Below are 25,361 nucleotides of genomic sequence, written 5' to 3'. Positions count from 1 at the left end.
ACATCCACAGAAAGCGTTATTAGGACCTTAAATGCCTTTTTCGCAATTACTAACATTGACAACCCTGGGGGTTTCACAAAATTTACAACCAGGCTGCCATGAACAAAATGGTGGTTCATAGTTTAATACACCGTTTTAAATAATTATTTCAAGTTTACATACTAGCAAAAAACGGACGTCATACAGGAGACGTGGAGGATTGTAATTGTGATTTTCAATCTAATAGTTCAAACTCATCTGACAATGACTTTTTTTTCCCATCCGGTCATCTTCAATGTGAAAATCAGGGATCAAGTGTCTATTCAATCCTGCCATAATCCAGGCTCTTCTGAATTGGGTTTAAAATATTTGTGTGTTTACAGACCACTGGCAAAATTATTTGTATTAGAAATGCTTTTTGTATGAGAAATACTAAACAGGGGCTTTGAAGTGACATCTTTAGGAACCTCATTTCAAATTGTGTCGTCTCATTTATGTTTCTTTCCCTTCTATGATAAGAAAATTCTCCTCAATGACACTTTTTGTACATTTCTGACAGAGCAATCCCCAAAATATAATTCACTAAAATTCTATCTTGTTCAAATTGATCCTGTTTAAATCTGAAATATTGTCATCAAGGGAGCAGAGTTAAAGAAGACTAACCAATTATTTAAACTATAACTATACCATGAGCAGCCAGACTCCATAATAGCCCTTGCGCCTTTTCCATGAGTTAACATGAATGCAGGCTACTTTCTGCAATCTATAAAAAAAAAAGAAAGAAAAACAAACACAACTTATGAACCATCCTGTAAGATGTTGAGATACTTCCAACAATGTGACATTGAGGAGTCAGACCTGAGCTTGTCAGACGCCCTTGAAATGATTTCATTTAGCAATGCTGCAGTCGATATGCAGCACAAATAAGGCTAAGTAAGCTGCTGTTAAGAATATTCAAAAAGTCACAGCATGCTCGGCGGCACTTTGAGGAGGAATTAGTTAGAGGGTATTCCTTCAAGCGGTGTTAATTTTCCTTTATGTTGCATGTCTAACATTTAAGACTAACATTTTAAAAGCCTGCGGGATGCCTCAGTTGAGCAGAAGTCAACTGAACACGATAAGCGGCTTTAAGCATGATTTTGCAGCAAAGAGCGGGGCAAGGGAGAGTGCAGATGACAACCCAAACAAGTTCACACACTCTGACACACTCAGCTAGCCTTTTTTCTTTTCCTTGCCTCGCCTGTCGACAGCGCTGGGACAATACGATGCTTGAGAGCTGACTTATTTAGACCATTATAAATAGATCAGAGCCGCAACAAGGAAGTGGCACAGGCAATCGGCATGTAAATGATCACGGCCTGCTCTCTGCAACAGCACAACCTGTTATATGGGGGGCTGGTGGAGTTTAAAGGTCTAACTGCTCACTCTTTCTGAAATAAAAGTTACATTACCATTATGTTTGAACATCTATTTCTGGCTGAAAGTATCTGGGTATCTGTGGCAACACAGGCACCATATTGGGATAGCAAAGGTGAGGCTCAAACCCAAACACATTTATTAAATATTGCAGCAAAAACTGTGCAAACTGAAATAAAATCTTACAAATTCAAAGAAAAATTACAGAAATTTTATCTGATTTAACCTCTGACACCCCAAGGTACACGTCAGACTAATTGTTTGATGTCCACAACTTATTTTCTTCTCACTTTCATCTCTTTGGTGAAAGGTGGTTAAAAAGGACCTTATTTCACTTCGTGGGCCATTTCTGCTAAGTGCTTTGATATGAGCCTAGTACCTGAGAAAAGGTACTATATACACCGATCAGCCATAACATTATGACCACTGACAGGTGAAGTGAATAACACTGATAATCTCGTTATCATGGCACCTGTCAGTGGGTGGGATATATTAGACAGCAAGTGAACATTTTGTCCTCAAAGTTGATGTGTTAGAAGCAGGAAAAATGGGCAGCGTAAGGATCTGAGCGACTTTGACAAGGGCCAAATTGTGATGGCTAGACGACTGGGTCAGAGCATCTCCAAAACTGCAGCTCTTGTGGGGTGTTCCCGGTCTGCAGTGGTCAGTACCTATCAAAAGTGGTCCAAGGAAGGAAAAGCAGTGAACCGGCGACAGGGTCGTGGACGGCCAAGGCTCATTGAGGCACGGGGGGGTGAAGGCTGGCCCGTGTGGTCCGATCCAACAGACGAGCTACTGTAGCTCAAATTGCTGAAAAAGTTAATGCTGGTTCTGATAGAAAGATGTCAGAACACACAGTGCGTCGCAGTTTGTTGCATATGGGGCTGCGTAGCCGCAGACCAGTCAGGGTGCCCATGCTGACCCCTGTCCACTGCCGAAAGCGCCTACAATGGGCACGTGAGCATCAAAACTGGACCACGGAGCAATGGAAGAAGGTGGCCTGGTCTGATGAATCACGAGTTCAAGGTGTTGGCTTGGCCTCCAAATTCCCCAGATCTCAATCCAATCGAGCATCTGTGGGATGTGCTGGACAAACAAGTCCGATCCATGGAGGCCCCACCTCGCAACTTACAGGACTTAAAGGATCTGCTGCTAACGTCTTGGTGCCAGATACCACAGCACACCTTCAGAGGTCTAGTGGAGTCCATGCCTCGATGGGTCAGGGCTGTTTTGGGACCTCCACAATATTAGGCAGGTGGTCATAATGTTATGGCTGATCGGTGTACATTTATATTGCACTGTACTATATTGTACCGTACTGTATTCCACTGCATGGCCTCAGTGGGAGCCTTTCATGGCACATACGACCAGAAACCTGCTTCCCCTGGCTTTGACATTTGTGCTGGACTCCCCTTTTACAGGTGAGGACAGCTTCCAGTGCTGCAACACTGTGAAAGCATGGCAACACTCGGCAGAATGCCCATGTGCACAGAGCAGCTGTGACTGGGGCAACGCTCTTGCCAAGGGCTATTTCTGCCACATTCCTGCCGGACACACTCGCCCTGTGTTCTCTTGTCTCCACCAGCAACTCGGCAGGACGTTTGTTCTGATTGTGTCTCACTCAGATGCTTGAACCTTTGACATTTACAGCCCCTGTGAAACTCACAAGGAAGAGGAGGAAGAGGAGATGTCAGTAGGACAGAGGTCTTAGTGTTTCTATACACACACACACACACACACACACACACACACAGTGGAGGGACAGACCACAATGTAACAACAGACTGCTGGACTCAATTTTCTCACTATGGAAAACCTGCCCTTTCAGTGACACTGCTTTGACTAATATCTGTCTGGCCAACAACTCAGTTTTAGAACTTCACCGTGCCATTGCTAAAGCTCTGAACCCCCCAGCATCTTTATTTATGTATTATTTTTTTTTAAATTCAGCATTAGCTTCCAATGAGCATAAGGGAAGGAAATCAAGCAGTATATACGAGACAGAATCACCCCCTTCCTCTCCAACTATCCATCCAATCAAGGCCAAACTGCAGTGTAACAGAGAAATACCCTAGGGACTCAAAATATATACTGATTCTATATCTATATCCTGGGGCAGATCCAGGTTGACAGTTTAATTGAATTCTTCCAGTTACCAAAAAGTCTCAAGTGATGCTATATGACTCAAAGCATTGGCATGATGTGATGTTGTTTTAGGTATATATTTCATTCAGGTTCTTCACTGAAAGCAAATATAGTCAAATATAGTAAATATTCACCCTTGATAAAGATGAGGTGAAAACACTGTATAAAAAAACACAAGTAGTGAGCTATATTGTAATTTTCAACCATGTGGAATATACTGTACTTTATTAATGACTTAAGGGAATCAACAAAAAATACACATTTCTCAAATTATGCATTTATTTTAAAAAATGTGTCACAATTGGAGAATAAATTGGAAGGGATCTTAGATCATTCCTCCACACAGAATATTTCCAGATCCTTCAAGGTCTGCGCTTATGGACTGCCCTTTTCAATTCAAACCATCATTTTCAATGGGATTAAAGTCTGGAGACTGAGATGGCCATTGCAAAATGTTGATTAACCATTTATTTGTGGCAACCAGGGTTTTGGCTAAAATGTCCTGGTCCTTGGTAGAGCCATTGACCTTAACAAGGGCCCCAGGACTAGTGGAAACAACCATAATCTGTCCATAACAACTGGTTCCAATCCAAGTGTCAATACCGTTTAGCTAACTTCAGGCACTTATATTTGTTGGTTGCTCTCAATCAAAGCTTTATTCTGGCAACCCTGACAAATAGGCTGTTGGCATAGTCTGTAGATTTTGAGACTTGGTGACCCCAAGTAATTCTCTAACGGTGGCTGTTGGATTCTTCTTTGTTCTCTGAATGATCCATCTTCCTCACTGCTCATGGGGGCAAGAAGCACTTGTGCCCTCTACCAGGCAGGTTTATCACTGTACCACTGGTTTTTAACTTCTTAATTATTGCCCTAATAGTGGTAAGAGGTATATTTAAGTTAAGCATTTTTTTTCTACCCATTGCCTCATTGACCAAAAAGGTCAACAACCCTTTGTTTCTTTTCATTTGTGAGTTCTTTGCCTTCCCCCATGCCGATGGATGACGAATGGATTTTACATGTGTGTTACCTCATTATTATTCCCCAGTAAAAATGGAAGCCAGGAAGGCAACAAAACAGTTCCTTAAGACTGAGAGGTATAAATGCTGATTTCATTTAGTTTGATTTTGAGGTGCCAATAATTTTGACACTTTTCTTAAAATAGTACTTGTTACAAATAAATGGTTTCTCTAAGCAATTGTATTAGTATGAAAGAATATAGTTTTCCCATTTTATTATTTTTTGCATACAATATAGGTTCTTACCTGTGTTTATTGTAAACAGCCTTTTTTTTGCTTATCTTTATCAAGGGTACCAATCATTTGGAGGTGACGAAATTATATATATATATATATATATATATATATATATATATATATATATATATATATATATATATATACACACACACACACACATCTGTTTTAATGTGTTAAAATGTGCCACTTCATTAAACCAAGAAAACAAAATGGAATTATATTTATAAACACACAAGTCTGAGCCTTGTGTTTTCATCCTCTGCACTAACAGCACGTCACACACACACACACACACACACACTTGTGCATCGTAAAAATTTAAATGAGGTCAGTCCAGGTCTTCCATTTTGTGGTCTTGCCCCTGACAAAGCAAATAGAGGCTTATTGGCTTACAGGCCACCTCAGCTGTCACCTCCCTTCCTTGGGCTTAAGAAATCAAATAATCATGACAGCAAGGGCAGTGACATGTGCACCCCCACCAACACACACACCCACCCCCTCGCTCCTTCACTCGAGGAGGGGTAATTAGTCTGCTGGATCTCAAGCAGCAATTTTTTCTTTTCTTTTCTTTCCTTTTTTTTTCAAGCTCCCCCTTTTTTTTCTTGTCAAATAATCATTGAAAAACTAGCATGTGTCTGACACCGTCTCCATGGCAACGGCAGTTAAGACTACGAGGCGGCTGAAGCTAATTCCGTGTGTGAACGACATTCAGGAAAAGCACGCAGACTGCTCTGTACCCTCCGCAGATAGAGAGACAGAGAGAGAGAGAGAGAGAGAGAGAGCTCGGCTAAGAGTCAGCAACAACTCCTACTTCTTGCAAGAAAAAAATACTTTAAAAATGTGCTCTCTACTGTACATGAAGCTTTTATTCTTTAAATAATGTAGCAATGCCTTATTTCGAGTATCACACCTAAGTGAAAATTGACATCCTATGACATGTAATGTAAGAGTTTATAGATGCTGTAACTATTGAATTTTACTTTAGGCACATATACAATTATAATATCTGTATTATTTCGGGAGAGATAAATAAATGAGGACTCTTTAAGTGCCTCAACACATTTTTGGTTTTACATTATTTAAAATGTTAGTTTCTGAGTCAATTAGTAAAGTAAAGCATTACCGAGTTCTCTATAGTCTTCAACACACATAAATACACTCTCCTTATAAGGTGCACTATAACAGCCAGAGAAATTCCCTTTAACTGTGATAGATTAACACTTCCAAGCTCCTGCGCTGCTCTGGCCATTGACAAGAGAAAGAAGAATGACACAGTGACCTCTGCCTTGACATCCTGGTACCGTATCACGACAAACAGGCTTTTAAATGGATAGTTTAAGTGAGCTTCTCCGAGGTTAGGCAAAGTCACTGCCAAGAGACAAGTGTGTGTGTGTGACTGAGATGGAGCAACGGGCTGCTGTTAAATACCATGTATTCCACACACTATGAATAAAAGGTGTTTGGTTTTTTCACCTTTGGGGATGTGCGGAAAGCATTAGCAGACTAGTATTTGGATAGAAATCGAAGCATGCACTTGTGTTTGGTGAAGTATAGGATGAAGATTTGTGTGTGTGTGAAAGATAACTGAATCATGTTTTTGTTTTTGAGGGGACGTTTAATTTAAACTTGACTATAACCTCTTTACAAAGCCTGATATTTAAACCAATAGGCAGTTGGACAGTTACGATGGTATCAGTACTGGCTACTGAATAAGTAGGACACCAGTTTGATTGAACTTGAACTAAGACAGACAAATTGGTTGCCTTTCAACAGCTAGTAGCAGCAGGTTTGTCACCAAGCTTTGTGCCTTTAACCTCCATAGGTGCAGTGTGAAGAACAGAGGTGACTGCGGGGGGAGTCAGGGGTTGGGGTTGAGGTTGAGGTGGAGGCTATAGGTAAACTACACAACAGCCCTTGACATCTCAGTTACCATATTAACAGACAGTCACTTTCTCTCTCCTTTTTTTTTTGCCAGAGGGGCTTTTGTCTCCATGAAAAAAAATCCATTAAATATAAAGATTATAAGTGGAGAAGAAAGCCTTCCCCCCTCTTAAGCAGCACATAATCACTTTAATTTAATAATTTATAGAGGCGTATATATAATTTAATAACCAGGATGAATAATTCAGGAGGATCTGAACATTGTTTACTTGGTGTCTTTACCACCGGAGGTGTAAAGCACTGCCATCATGAAAGCATTTCAAAATCATTATTTTATCATCTCAGTTCAATGAAAGATGCCACGCCAAATCCCCACGGACGCTCACAACAGAAGTGTGGCAGAACACAGGACAGCACCCACTGGTTACATAGAGAAGAGGGGTCTATTTTTATATGTATCTAAACTGACTGAAGTTATGCTTTAGTTGTAGGCACGTAAAATTGCAGTGAATTTGCAGTGTTGATAAGTTAAACCCCAGTCAATTACACCACTCTATAATTCTCTACAACTAATGCTACAGTTCAGTTGTATTTGAGATGCATAGCTAGGCACCGATGTATTAGAGATAGACATTTGTTCTCCTGATACCGAATGAGTCGTGTTCTTTGACATAAATGCCTGAAAATATCAGTTACAGTACCAAACCTCTTATATTTAGCATAACAAACAGGAAATAAGTATCAAATGTATCAAAGAGCACATGTTCCATTTAAAATCACAGAGGAAAAAATCTCCTTATTTCGATGCTGCTTCTCTCCCTCCCAGGACCGCAAGCTGATTATTTCTGCAATGGCACCAAATGCATTCGGACAGGCATAGAAGTGAGCGAAAACACAAACAGGTCTCTTAACATATCAGACAGTACAAAAGTTACTGATGCTCTCTTCATTCCTCGTGAACAGTGCAAAATAATGAATTACGATCCGATTGATTTATCCCCATCTCCCATGTTCCGTCTCTCACAAAATCTTGGAGGCAGAGCCCCCCCCCCCCAGCTTGGCGAACGTTCTTTTAATTTTTCTGACGCACCCAAAAATACACTCTCTCAAGAAACTCGAGCGTTGTCAAGAGAAGTCAGGAAAAGCAGGCCTCGTTCTCATCAGATATTTCTTTCTAGGAAATGACGTATATATTCCAGAACCATTTGGATCGGAGGGACAGAAAAATATCCTTCAATAAGAGAAGTGTAACCGACAGCCACCTAAGCCATACCTAAAATTGATCACATCGTTCAACTTTTCGACTGACGTCAGAGGTGTGAAATGGCATTGTTTGCAGCAACCGGGTGACACATTAGGTGCAAACCTGATGATTTCCATTTCATAACTAGTAATGGCTTCTCTTTACAGTCTAGATTAGAGGACTAGACCCACTACTAAAGGGAAGAATAAAGATATACATGTCATAGACACATTTTCCCAACTACATTTCCAAAACAAGATAATTTTGGCTCTGTTATTACTATTGATATAGTCTCGCCCCAGCCCCTAGTCCCAAGCCCTGGCTAATTACTGACCTCAATGCATAAGGTTGTACTTTTGTGTAACTTCTGCAATCCTTCAACCCTGAGATAAAGTGATGTGTGCTGGTAGTGAGAAGCCCGCCGACAACAACTAACGCGGGGTCTTCACACAGGCCATGTAAAGGCTCCGTGAATATCTCTACAGGCTGTGATCTATGGCAGTTCCTCCCCACTCTATTAATAATTATGATGGCACATTCCTATTCTGCCCTCTCAAGGCCCCTTTACCAGTAAAAGCCTCGTTGGGATGAATAAATAATTCAGGCGCACAAAGTGTCAGCTTTATACCCCATTGTCAGGAGACTGCCCTGAATGATCCCAGCGCTCTCCGATTTTTTTTTTTAAACCATTAATCTTCCAAAGGGGAAATGCTCAGAGAACACAACCTCCCACCCCTTCCACACACCCCTCCTCTTTAATCTTTTTTTTTTCTCCCTGACGCTTGCTCAGTGTTACAGTCCAGAGCTAGTGCTGGGTACAAGCGCCAGTCCTATAAACATTGGGCATTTACCCACAGACCCCAATTAGCCTATTCCAGAGCCTGCAATCATTACTTTTTGCCGCCTCATTGAACAACAAGTATAAAGCAAAGCTGTGTTCACTATTTGGGAAAGGGGAGCTGAGGAAGACAGAGAATAAGAGAAGTCTAACAGAGACAGACCTACACCTTGCATTTCTATTAATTGTTACCTGTTCCCGTTATATCAAAAGCCTCACATAAAGTCTTAAAGAACGTGAAATATTGCACAAAATGTTGACAGCTTTATTATATTTAAGTGAATAATATAATTCTAAAATAACATAAAATAAAAATAGTTTGTTTTCTTAACAGGTGAAGCTGAAATGGGAAGTGGGAAAGTGGGAAAACGTTGCTCACACTTGACTCTTGAAAGAAAAACTTAATAAAGTTTCTGTAAGATTAATCAGAAATTGTCAAAAGTGACATCAAATGAGCTGTCAGTGCTTTACTGAACAGGGGAGCTTGGGGATTCACAGTGACTCTGGTTTCTGTGCACTTTCAATGCTTGCACAAATAAAAGGGTCTTTTTCATGAACTATAATTAAAAATATATAAAAAAAACCCTCTAGATTGTCTAAGTGAAACAAAACTTATGTTGTCCCCTTTGAATGGAGTCCACTAAAAGGAAAGTACCCACTCTGTATGGCATCAGGGAGTCACAGGCATCAGTCTGAATTGGTCTTTCATATTTCTTGTAGCGTGCAATTAGAAATCAATGATTCTTCACAAAACCACCCATATGTCAGCATTTACTATTCCTGCCATCATTAAACAATTAAAATTAATTTAGCATACCATTTAGAATACCGATTCCACAATCTATATAATAATAAAATACAATTTATTTAAGCATATATTTAAGCATAAATCTTCATTTTCAAGGAAACTCATCTCATATTCTCCCTTTTTTATTCTCACTTTCTTATTTCCAGAAGCCATAATATTAACCCAAAGTGTATCAGCGCTTCCTGCCATGCTAGTCCAGCATAAACGCGCTGTACTAAAACCTGCAGCATGGGAGTCCAACGTCAGTGTTAACCGGAGGGAGCCGCTAAGCCTGCGAACAGTTAAAATGAAGCAAATTCTGTTTCTAAGGCTCCTGTAATCCTTTGCCATTTTTTTTCTTCGTTGCTGAACTCCTGGCCTTCAACACACTCAAAATATATTAAAAGAGAGAGAGAGAAGCTAATTTACAGTAATGTAAAAATCATGCCACTGCTCCCTGTGGCTTTAAACATGAATGCAATAAGGTTTTCTTTCTTTCAGGGTTTTTTTTCTCCCTACTTCTCTTTCACACTCATTTATACCAGTCCTGTATTTGCTACATCTTGGCTGCTCGCTACATAATCAGAGCTCATTCAGCCATGAGACACAGTTAAGCACCTACTGATGGTAACCCCACACCAAGCTTAATTCACCTTAGATTACTTAAGTGCTTCTGCAGCTTGCTGTTAAATAAAACAAGGCTAGCCACTTACAACCTAATAACAGAGACAAAAGAAGCCAGAAAAGCTATAGTCAACTCTAATAAAAGCCAAAGTTCTCCCATTGCAAAGCTCCTTCTTCATAAATAAAGAGAAAGAATGAAGAAAAGAGGATGCAGGAGTGTAGTGGAATAAAAATACAAAGACATTTCTGAAGCATGCACACTTACAGAATCTCTCCCCCAGCGCTCTCTCCCTCTCTTACCTGGCAGATAGTACAGCGGTGGCTTTAGTCCAAACATGGTGACATTACAGTTCCATTGTGACCACTATGGAATGAAAATAAAGTCGTGTAGCAGGAAATGTCCTGGTTAAAAAAAAATTAAGATTGAAGAAATATGGTGTGCCCACCACAGCGCGGAGGTGTGTCGAGGTTAGGAGACTCGTCCCATTGAAGCGAGGCTGTCATCACCGAGTCCCACCGTGGGGTACCAGTCTGAAGACACCGGTCTTAAATACGCCGTGTAGCTCCAGGGCATCGAGGAAACTAACCAAACCAAGACACGACCGACACCAGCGGTCCAGGTTTCCAGAACGTAAAAGCCTTACATTTGCTCGTCACTTTGGCTGACTTTTAAACGGGTGCCGGCTTCTGTTGTTGTCCGGGGCGCTGAATGTCAAAGGTGGAGGTCAATGGATTTCCAGGTATTCGAGTCAGGAATAGAGAAAGAAAAGAACTAAAAAAATAAATACAAGAAAGAGTAGTGGAGATCTTTTGCTGCTACACCAGAAACTGGCCTTGTTTTTCTTATACCCAGTTCTGGTATTGAGAGAGCAGAGAAGAAAACATGAATACTCCAACAGTTCAGAAAGGAAAAGAGCCCTCTGTTTTGTCACCCAGCATCCTAAGTGCAAGATCTGAAGACAACGGCCGGCTTACTCCTTAACCCTCCTTATGTCTTTCCCCCTTTTTGTCTCTTTATTTTTCTTCTTCTTCTTTCTGTGTCCCACTACTGACTCAAAGAATAGAGGAGGAGGGAAGAATAAACTCCCTTCAGGCTACAACAACACAGGCAGAAAGGGAGAGGGAGCAAGAGAGAGAGAGAGAGAGAGAGAGAGAGAGAGTAAGAAGGAAGGGAGGGAGGGAGAACAGAGAAAGAGAGAGAGAGAAAGAAAGAACACTGCCCCTCGATCAATTTTCATGCAAGAATCATTATCTGTAAATTGGAATTCTGCCTGAGTGACAGCAGATTTGTCACCCTTAATGAAAGTGAGAGGGTTAGCTGAGCATTAGGGCATCTGTTCACACCAGCCTCCTCTACTACGCTGCTACGCTGTCACTGTAAAAATACATTGTGAGGATGTTAGTCTTCTTGTCTTCCACCACCCCTTCCACCACCCCCCACCACTGCCCCCCAACGCACACCTCCTGAGACAACGCTGCGAAAGCCAAAGGTTCTTAGCAGAAGGAGTTCACTGCTGACACTCACACACACGCACACTCACACACAGAGGCCAGGATTGCTGGGGCAAGTAGACAAGAAGAAGAAGACCAAAGAGACAGATGCTTCCCCGCCTGAACCTGAAATTACGATGCCGGCTTTTCTGCTGAAACTTAGCTTCAGAGCGTCGCTTTCTAAGGCTGCTGCTTGCCGATTCTCTCTATCTCTCTCCCTTTCTCTCTCACTCTCTCGCTCTCTGCTGCTCCGCACACAATACACTGACAGAAACAGCAGGGGCTTGGAGTTAACTATCTGCTGGGTACTAGCACTGAACAGGGGAGGAGGGTCCATAAATACAATGTGCCCTACAGGCTGTTTCAATACCAGTCCTTTCTCGTGTGTGTGTGTGTGTGTGTGTGTGTGTGTGTGTGTGTGTGTGTGTGTGTGCATGCGGGCGTGCATGTGTGTGTGTGTGAGAGAGAGAGAGAGAGAGAGAGAGAGAGAAACTGACGCTAACAGGGGCAGAAGCCACTAACCTAGATGAACACACAGATTTGAAACAGAGCTGTATTGCGTTTAATATGAAGGAGGGGAAAATAAAGAAATAATTGCTGTAGCCCTGATGTGATTGCGATCGAGCACTTGATAGCATCTACCTTCAACAAAATGCTGTAACAGATCAGAAGGCAGGCATGCTCACTGGCAAATAGGGCAAATATCTGCTAATGCAGGGAGATAGCGAGGATAGAGGCGCGTGCACACGCACACGCACACACACACACACACACACACACACACACACAGTGAATGGGAGCGAGCGAGAGAGAGAGCGAGAGAGAGAGCGCCCCACGGTTTGTCAAACTGGGAGGAAAAAAAAGAAAGAGGGGGCTCGAGCTGATTTTGCTGAAATTTGCAAAAGATGCGCCGCTCTCGGCCTCTGCTGGCACCTCCCAGACACAGACTATTGTTTCTGCAGCTACAAGTTCACTTGAGCCACGGCGCACATGTGATCCCCACCACAGCACCCCCACCACATCCTGCGCCCTTTGCTCCGTACCTGGCACAGCCCACGAGGTACTAAGGGTGTTTACATACTCTGAAACACTTTAGCTTCTCTCCCCAGGCTCTCAAATCAATCAATTGAACTTGGGGGGGAGGAAAGAACATTGATTTTAGAAAAATAAATAAATAACTAAACAAGAAAACAAACAAGTGTATGCAATGCAGTAAACAGAGCTCTGTTGATTCAAACTTGATTGTTAGACTTATTATTTTGATAAAAACAAATAAATACTTATTTTCCCTTCTCTAATTAAAACTACATTATCTGCCTTTCTTTTCTAAAACATCAAATGAACAGGTGTCGTAGCACACACCAATAACAGACCTACAACATGCACCTGTTTCCACCAGTAGAAAAAGGGCATAAAGTAAGGCCATTGAAAAGAAATGGAAAAGGATATATTATAAAGACTCCACAAACAGGTGAGAAGGACTATAATACAACTTTCAAATACTACAGTAAAAAGAGCTGTAATCACTTTCAATTGACTATACATATACAGAACTAGACTTAAACTATACTGACCATTATCTGTGAATATTTACCGCAATGTCATTAGAATTCTACAGTTTCTCTGCAGATTGTAATTGTAGCTCCACATATCTGTTTTTTAATAGTTCCTTGCTGAATGAGAATTGCCTTGATCAAAGACATCAGCCAAATCAAAACGAAATATGATAATATTCTGTGGTAACCACCACAAAGTCAACATTTGTTTCTACAGAGCTACTTCAATATTTTGAAGTCAGTCACATTTGTCATTACAATATTTGCACCGTGGAGGTAATAAACGCTGGACAATTCATGGAATAATGTCGGTGTAAAATAGAGGAGCGAAAGTGACAGTGCTGTCCTGTGCTCCTCCATCTTCTTTTTGTTTCCATTTGAGTCACCGGTACTGGCTATTCCTTATCAAAGTCGTACACTATAGAAGCCGTGCGGTTTGAGCTTTGTATTTCCAGAAAGCCATTTGACACGGGACTATGGGGGTGGTCTTTTCCACAAATGCTCTTAAGTAAATGTGAGGAAATAACCCAGGATTCTCACTGCTGTTGATGATACCATTTACTTTTGTTTTGTTTCAATACATAAATAAAAATCTCAATAAGAAAGAGCCGTGTTGTCATTAAGGATCTGAAAGGAGAAATAAAAATATATAAGAGGCCAGTTCGTGTTTGAAAACGGCTGCATCTCTTTCCTCTTCCCAAAATACAATCAGACCCTCAAGGCTGTCTGTTCCTCCGGTCTCTGTGGGTGCAGCGCAGGCAGTCTATCAGTCTAAACAGCATGGGAAGCAGATAAGCAATCACTTAATCTCTCCCCAGCACACAACCTCCCTTGTTAGGGCTGAAGAGGGAGCGGGGACTCAAACAACCAGAAGAGGTGGATTTGGAATTTTTCTTTTTTTTTTTCTCTAATTTTTTTTGTCTCCGCTCGTCTTATTTGTCAGCACAGGGAAAGCATGCATGATTGCTTGCATCTTGCCATGGTAGGCAGCCTTCAGCGGTGTAGGGAAGCCAGAATGGAGAATGAAATGATATGCTACAGCTCCGGAGAGAGAGAGAGAGAGAGAGAGAGAGAGAGAGAGAGAGAAAAAACTGAATCCCCAAGCATCTGGCCCATTTATTTGACTGCTGACCCCTACCTTCGCTCCTGGGGTTGCAGAGAGCCTATTATTAAGCTGAACCTCTTTAACAGCTCATTATGTAGCTGCACTACGTGACTCTCTCTACATATGTGTGTGTGTTTGTGAGGAGGAGTGTGTGTGTTTGTGCAAGAGTGTGTGTGTGTATTGGCTTCCTTTGAGACAAGCATTACCCTTCCGGCTATAAACATCAGTACTAGCGCACACTCAACTACCCCCCTCTCTCTCTCTCACAAACACACACACACACACACACACAAGAGCTGACAAACACTTCAACACTGCTGCCAGTGCACTTCATTAAAGAGAGAGAGGGGGAGAGAGAGAGTGCAAATGAGGATGGTTAAAGTGTACACATTACAGCGTTTTCTGTCTGATGCGCTTTCGAAGATTTGGTTACTGGAGGTTTACATAGGTTTGTATAATAACCTCTATTCACAGGCAGACTGACTGGCTCACATCAGGAACCCGCTCCCTGAAATCTTATCTTTCGCTCACATTACAGGTTATGAATTACGTGGAAAAAAACACTAAACTTAAACCAACAAACTTAACAAAACTCAGGCTCTCATTTACAAACGAATCCAAGTGAATTTTTTGCTGTAATGTTACTGTAAAAGTCAATTTCTGTCTTTTTACAGGAACAGACATTTATGCCAATGAACAGTGAATGTTTCCATTAGACAGTAACTAGAAATCAAGATTCAGGTGTTGCTTGGTGCAGTCTTTTTTTTTAACATACACATGATGGAAAAAAACTAACAAACGAATAAACCCCGGTGTGGTTTCAGCTGTTGTATCTCGTCTCAGATGCAGAGAGTGTTTTGGTTTAAGGGTTTGTAGGTGGCATATTTCTTTCTTTTTTTTTTATGAAGTTCAAACTAGAAAAGAAAATCTAAAATTTCTAGCTAGCTCCTCCCTTTTGTTTTTACTGAGGGAGTAAATATATAAATGTACTATATATTTTTTCTTCAACCCAACAATAGAGCATTTTTGAGTGGGAGTTATTTTTTTATTTTTTCCCATTGAGAGCACTCAGGCCACTATCAGGAGCTTCACATCCCTATCTACTAGCAGGTTCCCTTTCTTTTTTTTTTTTATAATTCGGCAATTTCAGTGACTTTAATCTACTGCATTTTGCCCTCGGTATCAAAAGGAAACGCCGTTTCGGGAGCGACAGCTAAATAAGGGGATTTGGAAGTGTATGTCTTGAACAAAAGATGATTAACTTAGCTGACCTCCAAACCCTCTCGTGGCCTTTTATTTAATTCGACTCTTGATTACAGAGTAACTCCAGGGGTGGCTAAGAGTAAATCTTCTTCCATATGCTAATTGTACGAGCTCAAAGAATTAATTTGCAAATGTGTCATTACCCATCAGCTGTAGTAGCAATAACCCTGTAATTATAGGCACATCACTGGCGATGCTGGAACTCGGGTCACAAAGGCAAGCTGTTCGGTACGTAAAAAAATAAAAATAAAAATAAAATAATGAAAACAGAAAATCCCACAAACAACTTTCTTCATTAAGTTACTGGAGTCTGACTTGCCTACCTCTCTACATAGGCCCCCAAATCAAACACCGTACGTCAGATAAGCAAATTAAAATGTGCCCTCACTCTCTCTCTCTCTCGTAATAGTTTGATAAGCACCTCACGTCTAGATAATTAGAATTTCAACAGACCGAAAATTTACATGGCAGATGAATGGTGCCATTTTTGGCCTTACACTGGTCTTGTGTGTGAGCCTGCCTCCTCCCCTAGCTGTTGATTTACAGATAAGGTGACAGGAGGCTTTTCTTAGGCTGACCTTACAGAAACCCGCTGCTCAAAACAAAGGGGTCACCCCAAATGAAATAGGTGTCAAAACAAAAACCTGGAACAGCATATATATATAAGCAGGGTGATTATAACATCACAGCACAGCAATGTAAGCAGATGGGGGCAGGAATGATGACAGACAGAAAGAAGGTCTTCACATCTCCTCCACATGTCACGGGAGTGAGTCACACAGCCAGTGTCTTCCATTGCACTGGCGTTTCAGCAGGGCCATCGTTCCTCTCCCCAGCCCTGAGAAACAAGCTCACTCGAACATAAAACACCCTCTTCTGCAAGCATCTGTGTCCTTTGGTGAAAACGATGTAGGCGGGAAGAGGGCTCCCAAGTGACTCAACCCAGTAAAAGATTCCACTCAAGAGTGTAGGTTGAGCCCTCCAGTCCAGACAGCGCCGGCTCCAATCTGTCACGGCCAACTGTGATCAGGAGTCCCCACAGGGCCGGACGCAACTGGTAAAGCTCTGCTGGGGTTGGGAGGGCTGGAGCTGGAAAGCTTTTACTCAGTTTGTAACATGAGAGTGAATATACTTTACTAGGTTGGAAATTGGGAGCCCACAGTGTGAGCAGTGAGGGCTGCTTTAGTCCACTGATGGCTCGGTAGCGGCCATTTTGGATGAAGGCTCTGTCTTTATTCCCCCAGTGTGAGTGCAAGGTTCATCAAAGCTAATTTGACATACGTAGTGATTCAAAAGTGGGATGCAATAAAGTAAACAAATATATATATATATTTTTAACTCCCTCTCCTCTCAATATATATGTTTTCTGAGTGTGCAGATGGGGATTTTGGCATTTGTTTTGCAGCATAACCAGAACCAAGATGACATAGACTAAAAATCTTTGTCTCATATATTCAACTGAATACAAATTAGGATTACGAAAATATATTTTTTTCTTTGTAGACCAAAACCAACAGGGTCAATCAAACAAATGTATTCTTACAATTCCACATAATTCCAGAACACACGTACATGTATGTTACGAAATAATTTCTCACTGATATCAAACACTGAACTAAATTGTACTGGTAGAACTGCAGACACATTAACATTCACACAGACCACAATACATGCACACACGGTTCCCATAGTGAGCGTGCCCTTTACAATTTAAAACTATTAGCCTTCTGATTGAAGTCATTAAGCCCTCTATAGGCAGTTGTCCACAGGTCATTCGCAGTAACTATAAATGAGATGACTAGCTTGTGCTTCAAAACGAAAATAGATAAATAAATAAAGAATACACTAATGGCTCTGGAGAACACATCCCTGAGCCACTATGTATTCTCTAAGCTTTGATTTCCAAATTTCAGATCTGTATTGATCCCAGGTGCCCAGTAATCACACTTGCACTGGCTGCATAATCGCTTCATACTTCAGCTTCAGCCAGCTGTGCTTTTTTCTTGTGTCTTCCTCCTTCGTTTAGATTATCAATGCAAAAACATCTTTATCAAAGTCTTTCTGAAATCCATATGAAATGACCAACAGGCCATTGCAGGGCTGAGAACCTATCCTATGTAGATATTACGAAACCAAACCAAACAAGAAATGATTCTACGCCAGCAGAGATGTTGGTTCTTTCACTCTCTTGCTAAACCTGAACATCTTGTCAAGTGCTGTGAAAAAAGCTGCTACACTTTTTCCCACAGAAGTGACAACAACAACAGTTACTCTAAAGCCCCATTATCTTCAGACTCTTAAGAGAAGGGTATACATATATATACGAACCACTTTAAGGACCTGGCTGCTGACCACTGAGGCACAGCACAGCACAGCACTCTATAACCTAGCATGTGCAGTACAGATCACAACAAGAGCCTTAAAACCTACATGCAGGGGCAACTAAAATGTTCTCAAATCTTAATCAAAATGTTTACTGAATTTCTTCTTTCAAATGCCTAATAAACTGCTCTCTTTGAACCTATACATTTCTGGAGAAAGAGAAAAAAGTGAAATAATGTAAACTCTTTGGGAAATAAGGATACCCCCTAAACCCACTAACACAGGGGGTTTAAACAGACTAGGGCGCTGATATCACTGCACACAATGAGCCTTGTCACACAACCAGACGATATCAAGCCTAGTCTAGTGGGAGAAGACGCACACTCTTGGTCATGAGATGCCTTCATGCACTCTCAAATGTCATTTGTCTCAGACTCTTCAGCCACTTGTACTTTCACTCCAGACATTCCCAAGTCATGAGTTACACTGATTGGTCAAGCTTAATTGGTTTGACACATACTTTTACTTAGCTTAACCATCCTCTCCAATTTTACTTTAGTTTTCTACACACACTTTTGTGGTGTCTGAACACTGACGAATGCTGATGTTTTTGAGTAACAGAGATCAATGTAGCCTGCTGCCCAGTTTCACATGAGCTTGCTATTGTGAGGATATTACAGCCATGTTATAGTCCTTCTATTGCAAAATGCCTACTAAATAAATGTTTTAGTTGATTAATTTTCAAGACAAGATTGGTGAAAATATTCTTGACAGTGCTTCCATGGTAATGGGAGAAATTATTTCATGCAAAACATCACAAAATCGGAGGGATAGACATCCACTCATTACAAACACATTCATTAGTACAGAATCTTTTTTAATTAAAATCCCTTACACAAATCCTCAGAAACCATCACTTAAAAAACTTTAAATGTAATTTCTCTTTAATAAAAACATTTCCTCTTTAAAAGATACCGAGATCCGAAGACTTCTGCATCTACAAAGATGAACAATAATTGAAATGTAAACGGTATTTGTCTTGTGTTGTGACGCTCTGACTTTTGCTTCTATCAAACTGTTCTTCCCTCTCCGTGACAACAAACACAAGTGCTTTGTGCTTTTAATTTCGGCTGCTAATTGCCTGCTAATTTACAGGTAAGAACAAAGAATCAATCATCGCAATGTAAACGCGTTAACTAAGGCTGCGGGTCATGGAGAAGATTATCTCTGAAAATAATTATTTGCTTTCTCTTCCTTGCACCGCAGTCTTCTCCTTTTATGCCCTCCCTCCTGCATTTTATTGCATTTTATCTCCTCCATAAAGCACTTTGAGATGTCTGCATGAAAGCTACCGAGCTAATTCCTACACTTCTTAAGATTCTCCTTGGTCTTAGTTACATCTGAAATTAAGTGACATGTCTTTTAAGTTTTTTGTCAGATATATCCTGGTAAATGTTCTGAGGGAAATAAGCGGCAGATATGTTTTGACTTAGATGTTTTAAATGATCAGAAATATTTAGTCACTCATTTGGGGATGCGATGGCTGAAATGACTTTATTCAGGGTTACACTACAGTGACATGAATATTGAATACACAACAGCTTATCTCAGCATAAAGATACCTGTATACAATTAATCTTCCTCCCTGTAACCTTTGTAACTCTCATCACCAATGCAGAGCTATAGAATGTGACTGTTTTGCTCATTGGTGATGTGAGTGACCCTGGACAAGGGCGTTCACCGAGCTAAATTATGATGAAAACAAAATTAATAATGTTATGAATGATAGTTATTAATAATAGTTTCGCAGTATGAGGCTTGTGTAGCACTGAAAGCAGTAGGTACTCCTGAGTGTTAGCAGCCCTCTCTTAAAGGGCTGATTAATAATTCAGGATGTTTAAAGTGACATGAATACTCTGAACGAACCATCTGGGTTATTGGAAGTCCAGGAGACTCGATCACACCTGACTGCCCAAGGCGAGGCTGACAACAGCAGCACCACAGCCGGCTGGGAGAGATCACAAGTAGAAGTGGAGAGGGGGGTGTTCATGGAGCAGATGTAACCAAAGTTAGCATAACAAGGACACCATTTGCCACTCTTTTATCTGTTTTCGTTTCCTTTTCTGCCTTCCCAATTCACAATCAGTCGTAATCCCCGGTCACTCTTTAAGAGGGAGGGTACAGGCGGCTAACAGGTGAATGTGTCCAACAGTGCCATCCGCTTCCTTATTGTACAGTTCACAGCACACACTGTAGAGCGCTAGCGTTGTAGAGTTTTCACAAAAAAAGATAGATTTCTGAAGCGTGTTAAAATGCAAATGTCTTTTCTCAGTTTCCAGGTGAAAGTCACACGTCTAAACAGCGCACACGGCCACACCAAACAAAAACTTTCACCACCCTGCTTAGAACAAATCCCACTTAAAACACTTGATATTTTGTCAGTGCAATTCTCGCCGTCAAGTTCTGTTGTTTAATTAGCGAAAAGCAGGTGGATTGAAATTGGGATGTGGGACAGCTGGGATTATGAGGAAATATAATAATTGCATTTTGTCATCATTATGATTTGTAAGCAAAAACATCAGCTCAACTCTTTGCGAGATGAAAAGCAGCAGCAACATCAACGATGACGACAAAAGTCAATATGCTTGCAAAAGTCTGAAAAAATGTTTGAGAAACGACAAGTGTATGCAAGGGATCTCCTGCTCAAATTGTGTTTTTTTTTCTTCTGGGAATATGTGTACCTGGTGCTCTATAACAAAAAGCCTCCGCTAAGAGTTAAGTTAAGTTAAGCTAATTTACTTTAGCTCTAATCCCCAGCTCTGGTCATTTGAATCCCAGAGCCCCTGGTGCTAAAACTCCAGATATGTCCCTTTATGTTGCACATCAGAGTATCGCCTTGCCAAAAATAATAGTGTTGATTTGGCTTAAAGCTACAAAATCAAAATTTTCCTCTCTTTTTTCCTCTCTCAAAGGAATTTATTTAGTGTTTGTCAGAGCTGCTTAACCTTTAGTCATTAAAACTTGGCCCCGACTGCCAGGTCGGTAGAAAGCCTGTGAAAGACTAATGTGCAGTGTCTGAAAGTAGGTGTGAATTAACAAAAGCTTAAAGAGGCTTCTGTAAAGCAGCAGAGCAGAGATGAGTTGGAATGCTACACTACATGCTTCTAACCCACTGGAAGAAAAAAATAACAACATCCCCCCCGACAAAACAAGACAGAGAGAGATTCTTTAAAAGCTCATCTCATTTGATTAACAAATCGCTAGGCACTGCCTCCAGGCAGGTGCACATTATGCAAAAGCAACAAAGGCCCCCTCGCTGCTGAAACAACAGGAGGAATCGAGCCTTTTAAAGTACAGTACAGTGCATGACGGCGAGCACTTGAAAATGGTGGGGATTTTTCTCACTCGATTAGCGCTCTCTCGTGTTACCGGTGTTTTTGCCTTTATGTTAATGATCCCATCTTATTGGGTGGAAAGGATTATTTCATTAAGTTAATGTGCAGATGAGGGAGAAAAAAAAAGTATACACACATTTCATGCATTAAGAATGAAAATACCTCGGGCTATATGGCTCTGTAGCATTTAGAAATGCCAACCCACTGTAGCTGGGGTGAGCTCTGCAAGTACAAGTACCCACCTGCAGGTGCTTCATGGGCACAAGTGTTCAGATGTTACATGTTAAAATCATTTTTTCTTCCTTTTAATAACTTTTTTTTGTTCTTATTTCAACTAATTTGGAACACCTAGTTCTTCAATTCATCCCACCACTATGACTCTCCAGGAAGGATGAGACAGAGCACACATCCTCTGAAAGGCATCAAAGCCATCTGCTGTTATACACACTTCAGTCTCAGAAAGACTGTAATCTACCTAAAACAGCCCTTGGAGGACTAGACCCAGTGATCAATTGGTATCAATGTCAAGCTATAGTCGGAGGAGCCACAGGGAGGAGCTGGTGTGATTGCTCAGCTGACATGCACCCACCCTGCCCTGGCACCACTTGGCCAACTGTGCCAATTAGAGCTGACAATAGCAGAGCCTGTATTGAAGACCAGCTCTAGGACACATTGTGCATTCATGGCGGAAGCTTTTACTAAATGTATGGCCCCCAAGATATAATCTTTTGATGTGATAGAATCCAATATGAGTAAGTGACCCAACAAAACTCACACCAAGGATTAGGGTCATATCTTGGTAAGTTATTGAGACCATCAGCGTGAAGGAGTGTAATTCAATATCACAACTGGAGTCATGTACAAAGATATATGTCACCCAGTTACTAGGAAAATGACTCCTCATGCTAAGCAAACATTTCAATGAACGTTGGACACGTTTGAACCCCGGGTGCTAATGATGAAGTGTGCAGTGGCTTAAGAATCACTGTAATTAATTCCCAATATTTTCAAGGATCATTGCTCAACTACTTCTATTATATGATGTATGATTTGTGATGTGTACATAGAGTTTATTATAGATAAATAAAGCTTTATTTCTTTGGGTATGGCATGCAAACAGTTAACAGCTTACAAGCGTGCATTACCAAAATCTGACCATCAGTGTTGCTTTTCAAAGTAGTAGTTACCAAGTGGAAAACAACATGGGTTCGCTTTGCAAAACAGAGAGGGGTAGTAGGGACTGCGGAGCCACAGCGTGAAAAACATCTGATTTTGCAGAGTTGTAGCTCACGTTATGCATTAGCTAGAGAGATTTGCACTCCGTTGAGCTCCCCCGTCACTGTGGACACCCCCTCGGAAACACTAAGTCTGGTTAAACTCCAGGACAGCGTTTATCGCCTCAACAGTATCCTAGTCAGGCACTTCGGGCCTCTGTACAAAGGGGGCACTGGCCAATTACTTACTGATTGTGAATACATCCCTTTCTAAAATAAGGAATCATAGCCACCACCACTGCGCCATATAATGAGCCTTTCATCTCCGAACAATTTGTGTGTGGCACAGACGACCTTTGCTTTCCTCGAAACGAGTGTGATTATTTTCCTTGGGATAAAAAAAGGGCCATTTCAGACCATAAGAAAAGAAATCAGAATAGCTTTTTTTTTTTTTCTCAGCTGACTTTTACAAATATCTCTGCGCACAGACATGTCTTATGCTTTCTGATTTTTTCTGCATTAAGACACACATTCAAAGCATTAAAAAGAAAGCCAGTGAAACAGCTAAAAATAACCAGCAGTATATATACCCTGAGCTCATTTGCAAGTTTTAATGGAACATTTGGAAACATTTCCAGACCCTTACTTTGAGTATTTTATAAAGACATATATATCAAACATATGTCAATAAGTAAGCCTCCTTTCCATATCTTTCCCTGTCTGATTCAATTGCTAACTTTTTGGCAGAAGGATGACTGTGACATTTAACAGTTAGCAACGGTAATTTCCATCAGTGTTAATAAAATAAATAGTTTGGACGGCCATTATGATATGAAAGGAAGGCATTGCTGGTGTGCCTAATGGAAGCTCATCAATAGATTTTACCTGTTTTCCATTTGCTTTGACTGCTTTCATAAACACCACCGGTGCATCATAACACACAACATTGTGTTGTTACCTGAGAGCCATTCTAGCGATCAACATTCAGTGTCAAAACAAATGCGTTATTTACCCCCCGCTGCTCACCCCCCCGCAAAATAAGGTCCAGTTCAGAATTTAGGTCACCTTCCTAGTAATTAACAGGCCCCAAATTCATCGTCTCCACTGTTCTTGCCCGTTCCCTGAGGACCCGGGCCGCGTCTGCTGTGTAGGCTTTCATGTCAGGGACGTGGAGATTCAGGAACTTTTGCTTCCTCATGAGAAATGTGACAAATGTAACACCTTTGGGGACTCCTCTGTCCCCAGGCCTTTAATCAGATCTGTGAGGCACACTGTTAGCTCCTCTGCTGACTGCTGGTAATTTGCATTAATGCTGCAATCCTTGTCAATGCCTGCAGATTTCTCTGCCTCAGTCTAATGGCCTCCATCTTGACACTAAGCACTCTCCTCCGAAGCCTCGGTTCATCGTGTGCCCTCTTCCAAAACGCATTTCTTCAGCTCTCTTTCATTTCTGTCGTTCTCCCCCCAGACTGTTAAAGTGTTTCATACAGCAGCTATTATTTTATTCCTGATCTGGTGATAAACTGTTAATAAATACTTTCGGGTATTATGTGAGGAAAGGGAAAAGTGAATGGCACCAAGTCAGCAGATAAAGAAGTGCAAACAGATTTAGGAAAAGAAGACTCATTCTTATTTGTTTTGTAAATGAAGTCAGTTGTCTCTAAATACAAATGATATCACAGAAAAATGAAAGGTATTTTTTTATAGCTAGCTCTCACAAATCTTGTGGTTATTTTCTGGAGAGTAACAAAAGTTGTACAATACTTTCCAATAGTGCATATACTATTGTTGCCTGCTGAACTGGTAGGTTGTATACACATAACATACATCTTGTGATGGATGTACTGTAGATAATTGTAAGCCTCCGAGATGACAGAGGAAACAGTAGCTGTTTGAACTGGCATTTCTGAGGTTTCACTTATTACTAAGCTTGTTTTAAACAAATAACAGAGGTACAATTCCCAGGGCCCTGGTGCTCACCTTGAACTCTAAGCTTTGGCTTCCCCTGACACGAAGACAGACAAATCACATCACACATATTTAGATACGCCTAGAAAGAGGCGATTGCTCGGCTGCTTTCCATCAGACGTAAAGTACAGGCAACTGTGGTGGGGAAACAAGCTATTCCAGGGGCATCCCTTGAATTTTGCCCAACTGCGCATCAGTGATTCATCAAGTGAGGATAGTTACTGCATTTATATGTAAATAAACCACCAGAGCAAAGCCCCCAAGGTACCTTTATTACCTTAACTAGAAACTGCTTGAGTTTTACTCCTCTCTGTAGGGGAAGAAAATAACAAATGCGGCTCTTCCGTGAGCGTTGTTTATCACCGCTGTAGATGCAGCGTGGATTCTGGCCTCTCGTCTCTGTTAATTGGGAAGGCATTTTGCTTCAGTGAATACCTGTGAGCCCCTCAGAGAGCAGAAAAAGACCTGCTCGCTGCATTATAATCACACCTAGGTGCACGGCGGCTGCAAATACAGTAATAAGGTCGAATTCTAATAAGTTTGTTTTGGTGACGAGTGTTTGGGGAAACGCCGTGTACACAAGGCCCCGAGGATGCTCTGCATAATTTCCCCAACTTTCTGTGTAATTACTCCACATGGCTGGGAGGCTTAGCCGCAATCCTGATAAGTGAAACAGAGGGGAATCGGCGCTGACCAGATATTCAGTTTGGCCTCTAGAAAGCCACAACCTTGCCTCTTCGTGTGCTAGTTTTTAAAAATTCATATCAACCCCACACTGGCCAGTCATAAATTACAATGCTGTTTTTCAGACAGTTCCTACCTACTGGATAACATCACACAAGAGCTGCTGATAGTATTCCCCAGCCCAGGAATACAAT

General features: G+C 41.2%; 1 protein-coding gene across 7 annotated transcripts in view; it reads right to left on the bottom strand.

The window, feature by feature from the left end:
- The window catches only part of gse1b (Gse1 coiled-coil protein b), a 298,511-nt gene that overhangs the window by 86,478 nt on the left and 186,672 nt on the right, over positions 1–25,361 (bottom strand). The window contains exon 1 of one of the 7 annotated variants that reach the window (XM_066714080.1): positions 10,470–11,569. The exons of the other annotated variants lie outside the window; for them this stretch is intronic. Within the exon in view, the coding sequence (XP_066570177.1) occupies positions 10,470–10,506 (37 nt within the window). The 5' untranslated portion in view covers positions 10,507–11,569. Of the gene's footprint in view, positions 1–10,469; positions 11,570–25,361 lie in introns of those variants that run through there. 7 annotated transcript variants of the gene reach the window in all.

This window comes from Amia ocellicauda, chromosome 9 (genome assembly GCF_036373705.1).
Source record: "Amia ocellicauda isolate fAmiCal2 chromosome 9, fAmiCal2.hap1, whole genome shotgun sequence".
Classification (NCBI taxonomy): domain Eukaryota; kingdom Metazoa; phylum Chordata; class Actinopteri; order Amiiformes; family Amiidae; genus Amia; species Amia ocellicauda.
Note: the sequence above shows the minus strand (reverse complement) of the source record. Positions and strands in the feature narration are given on the sequence as shown.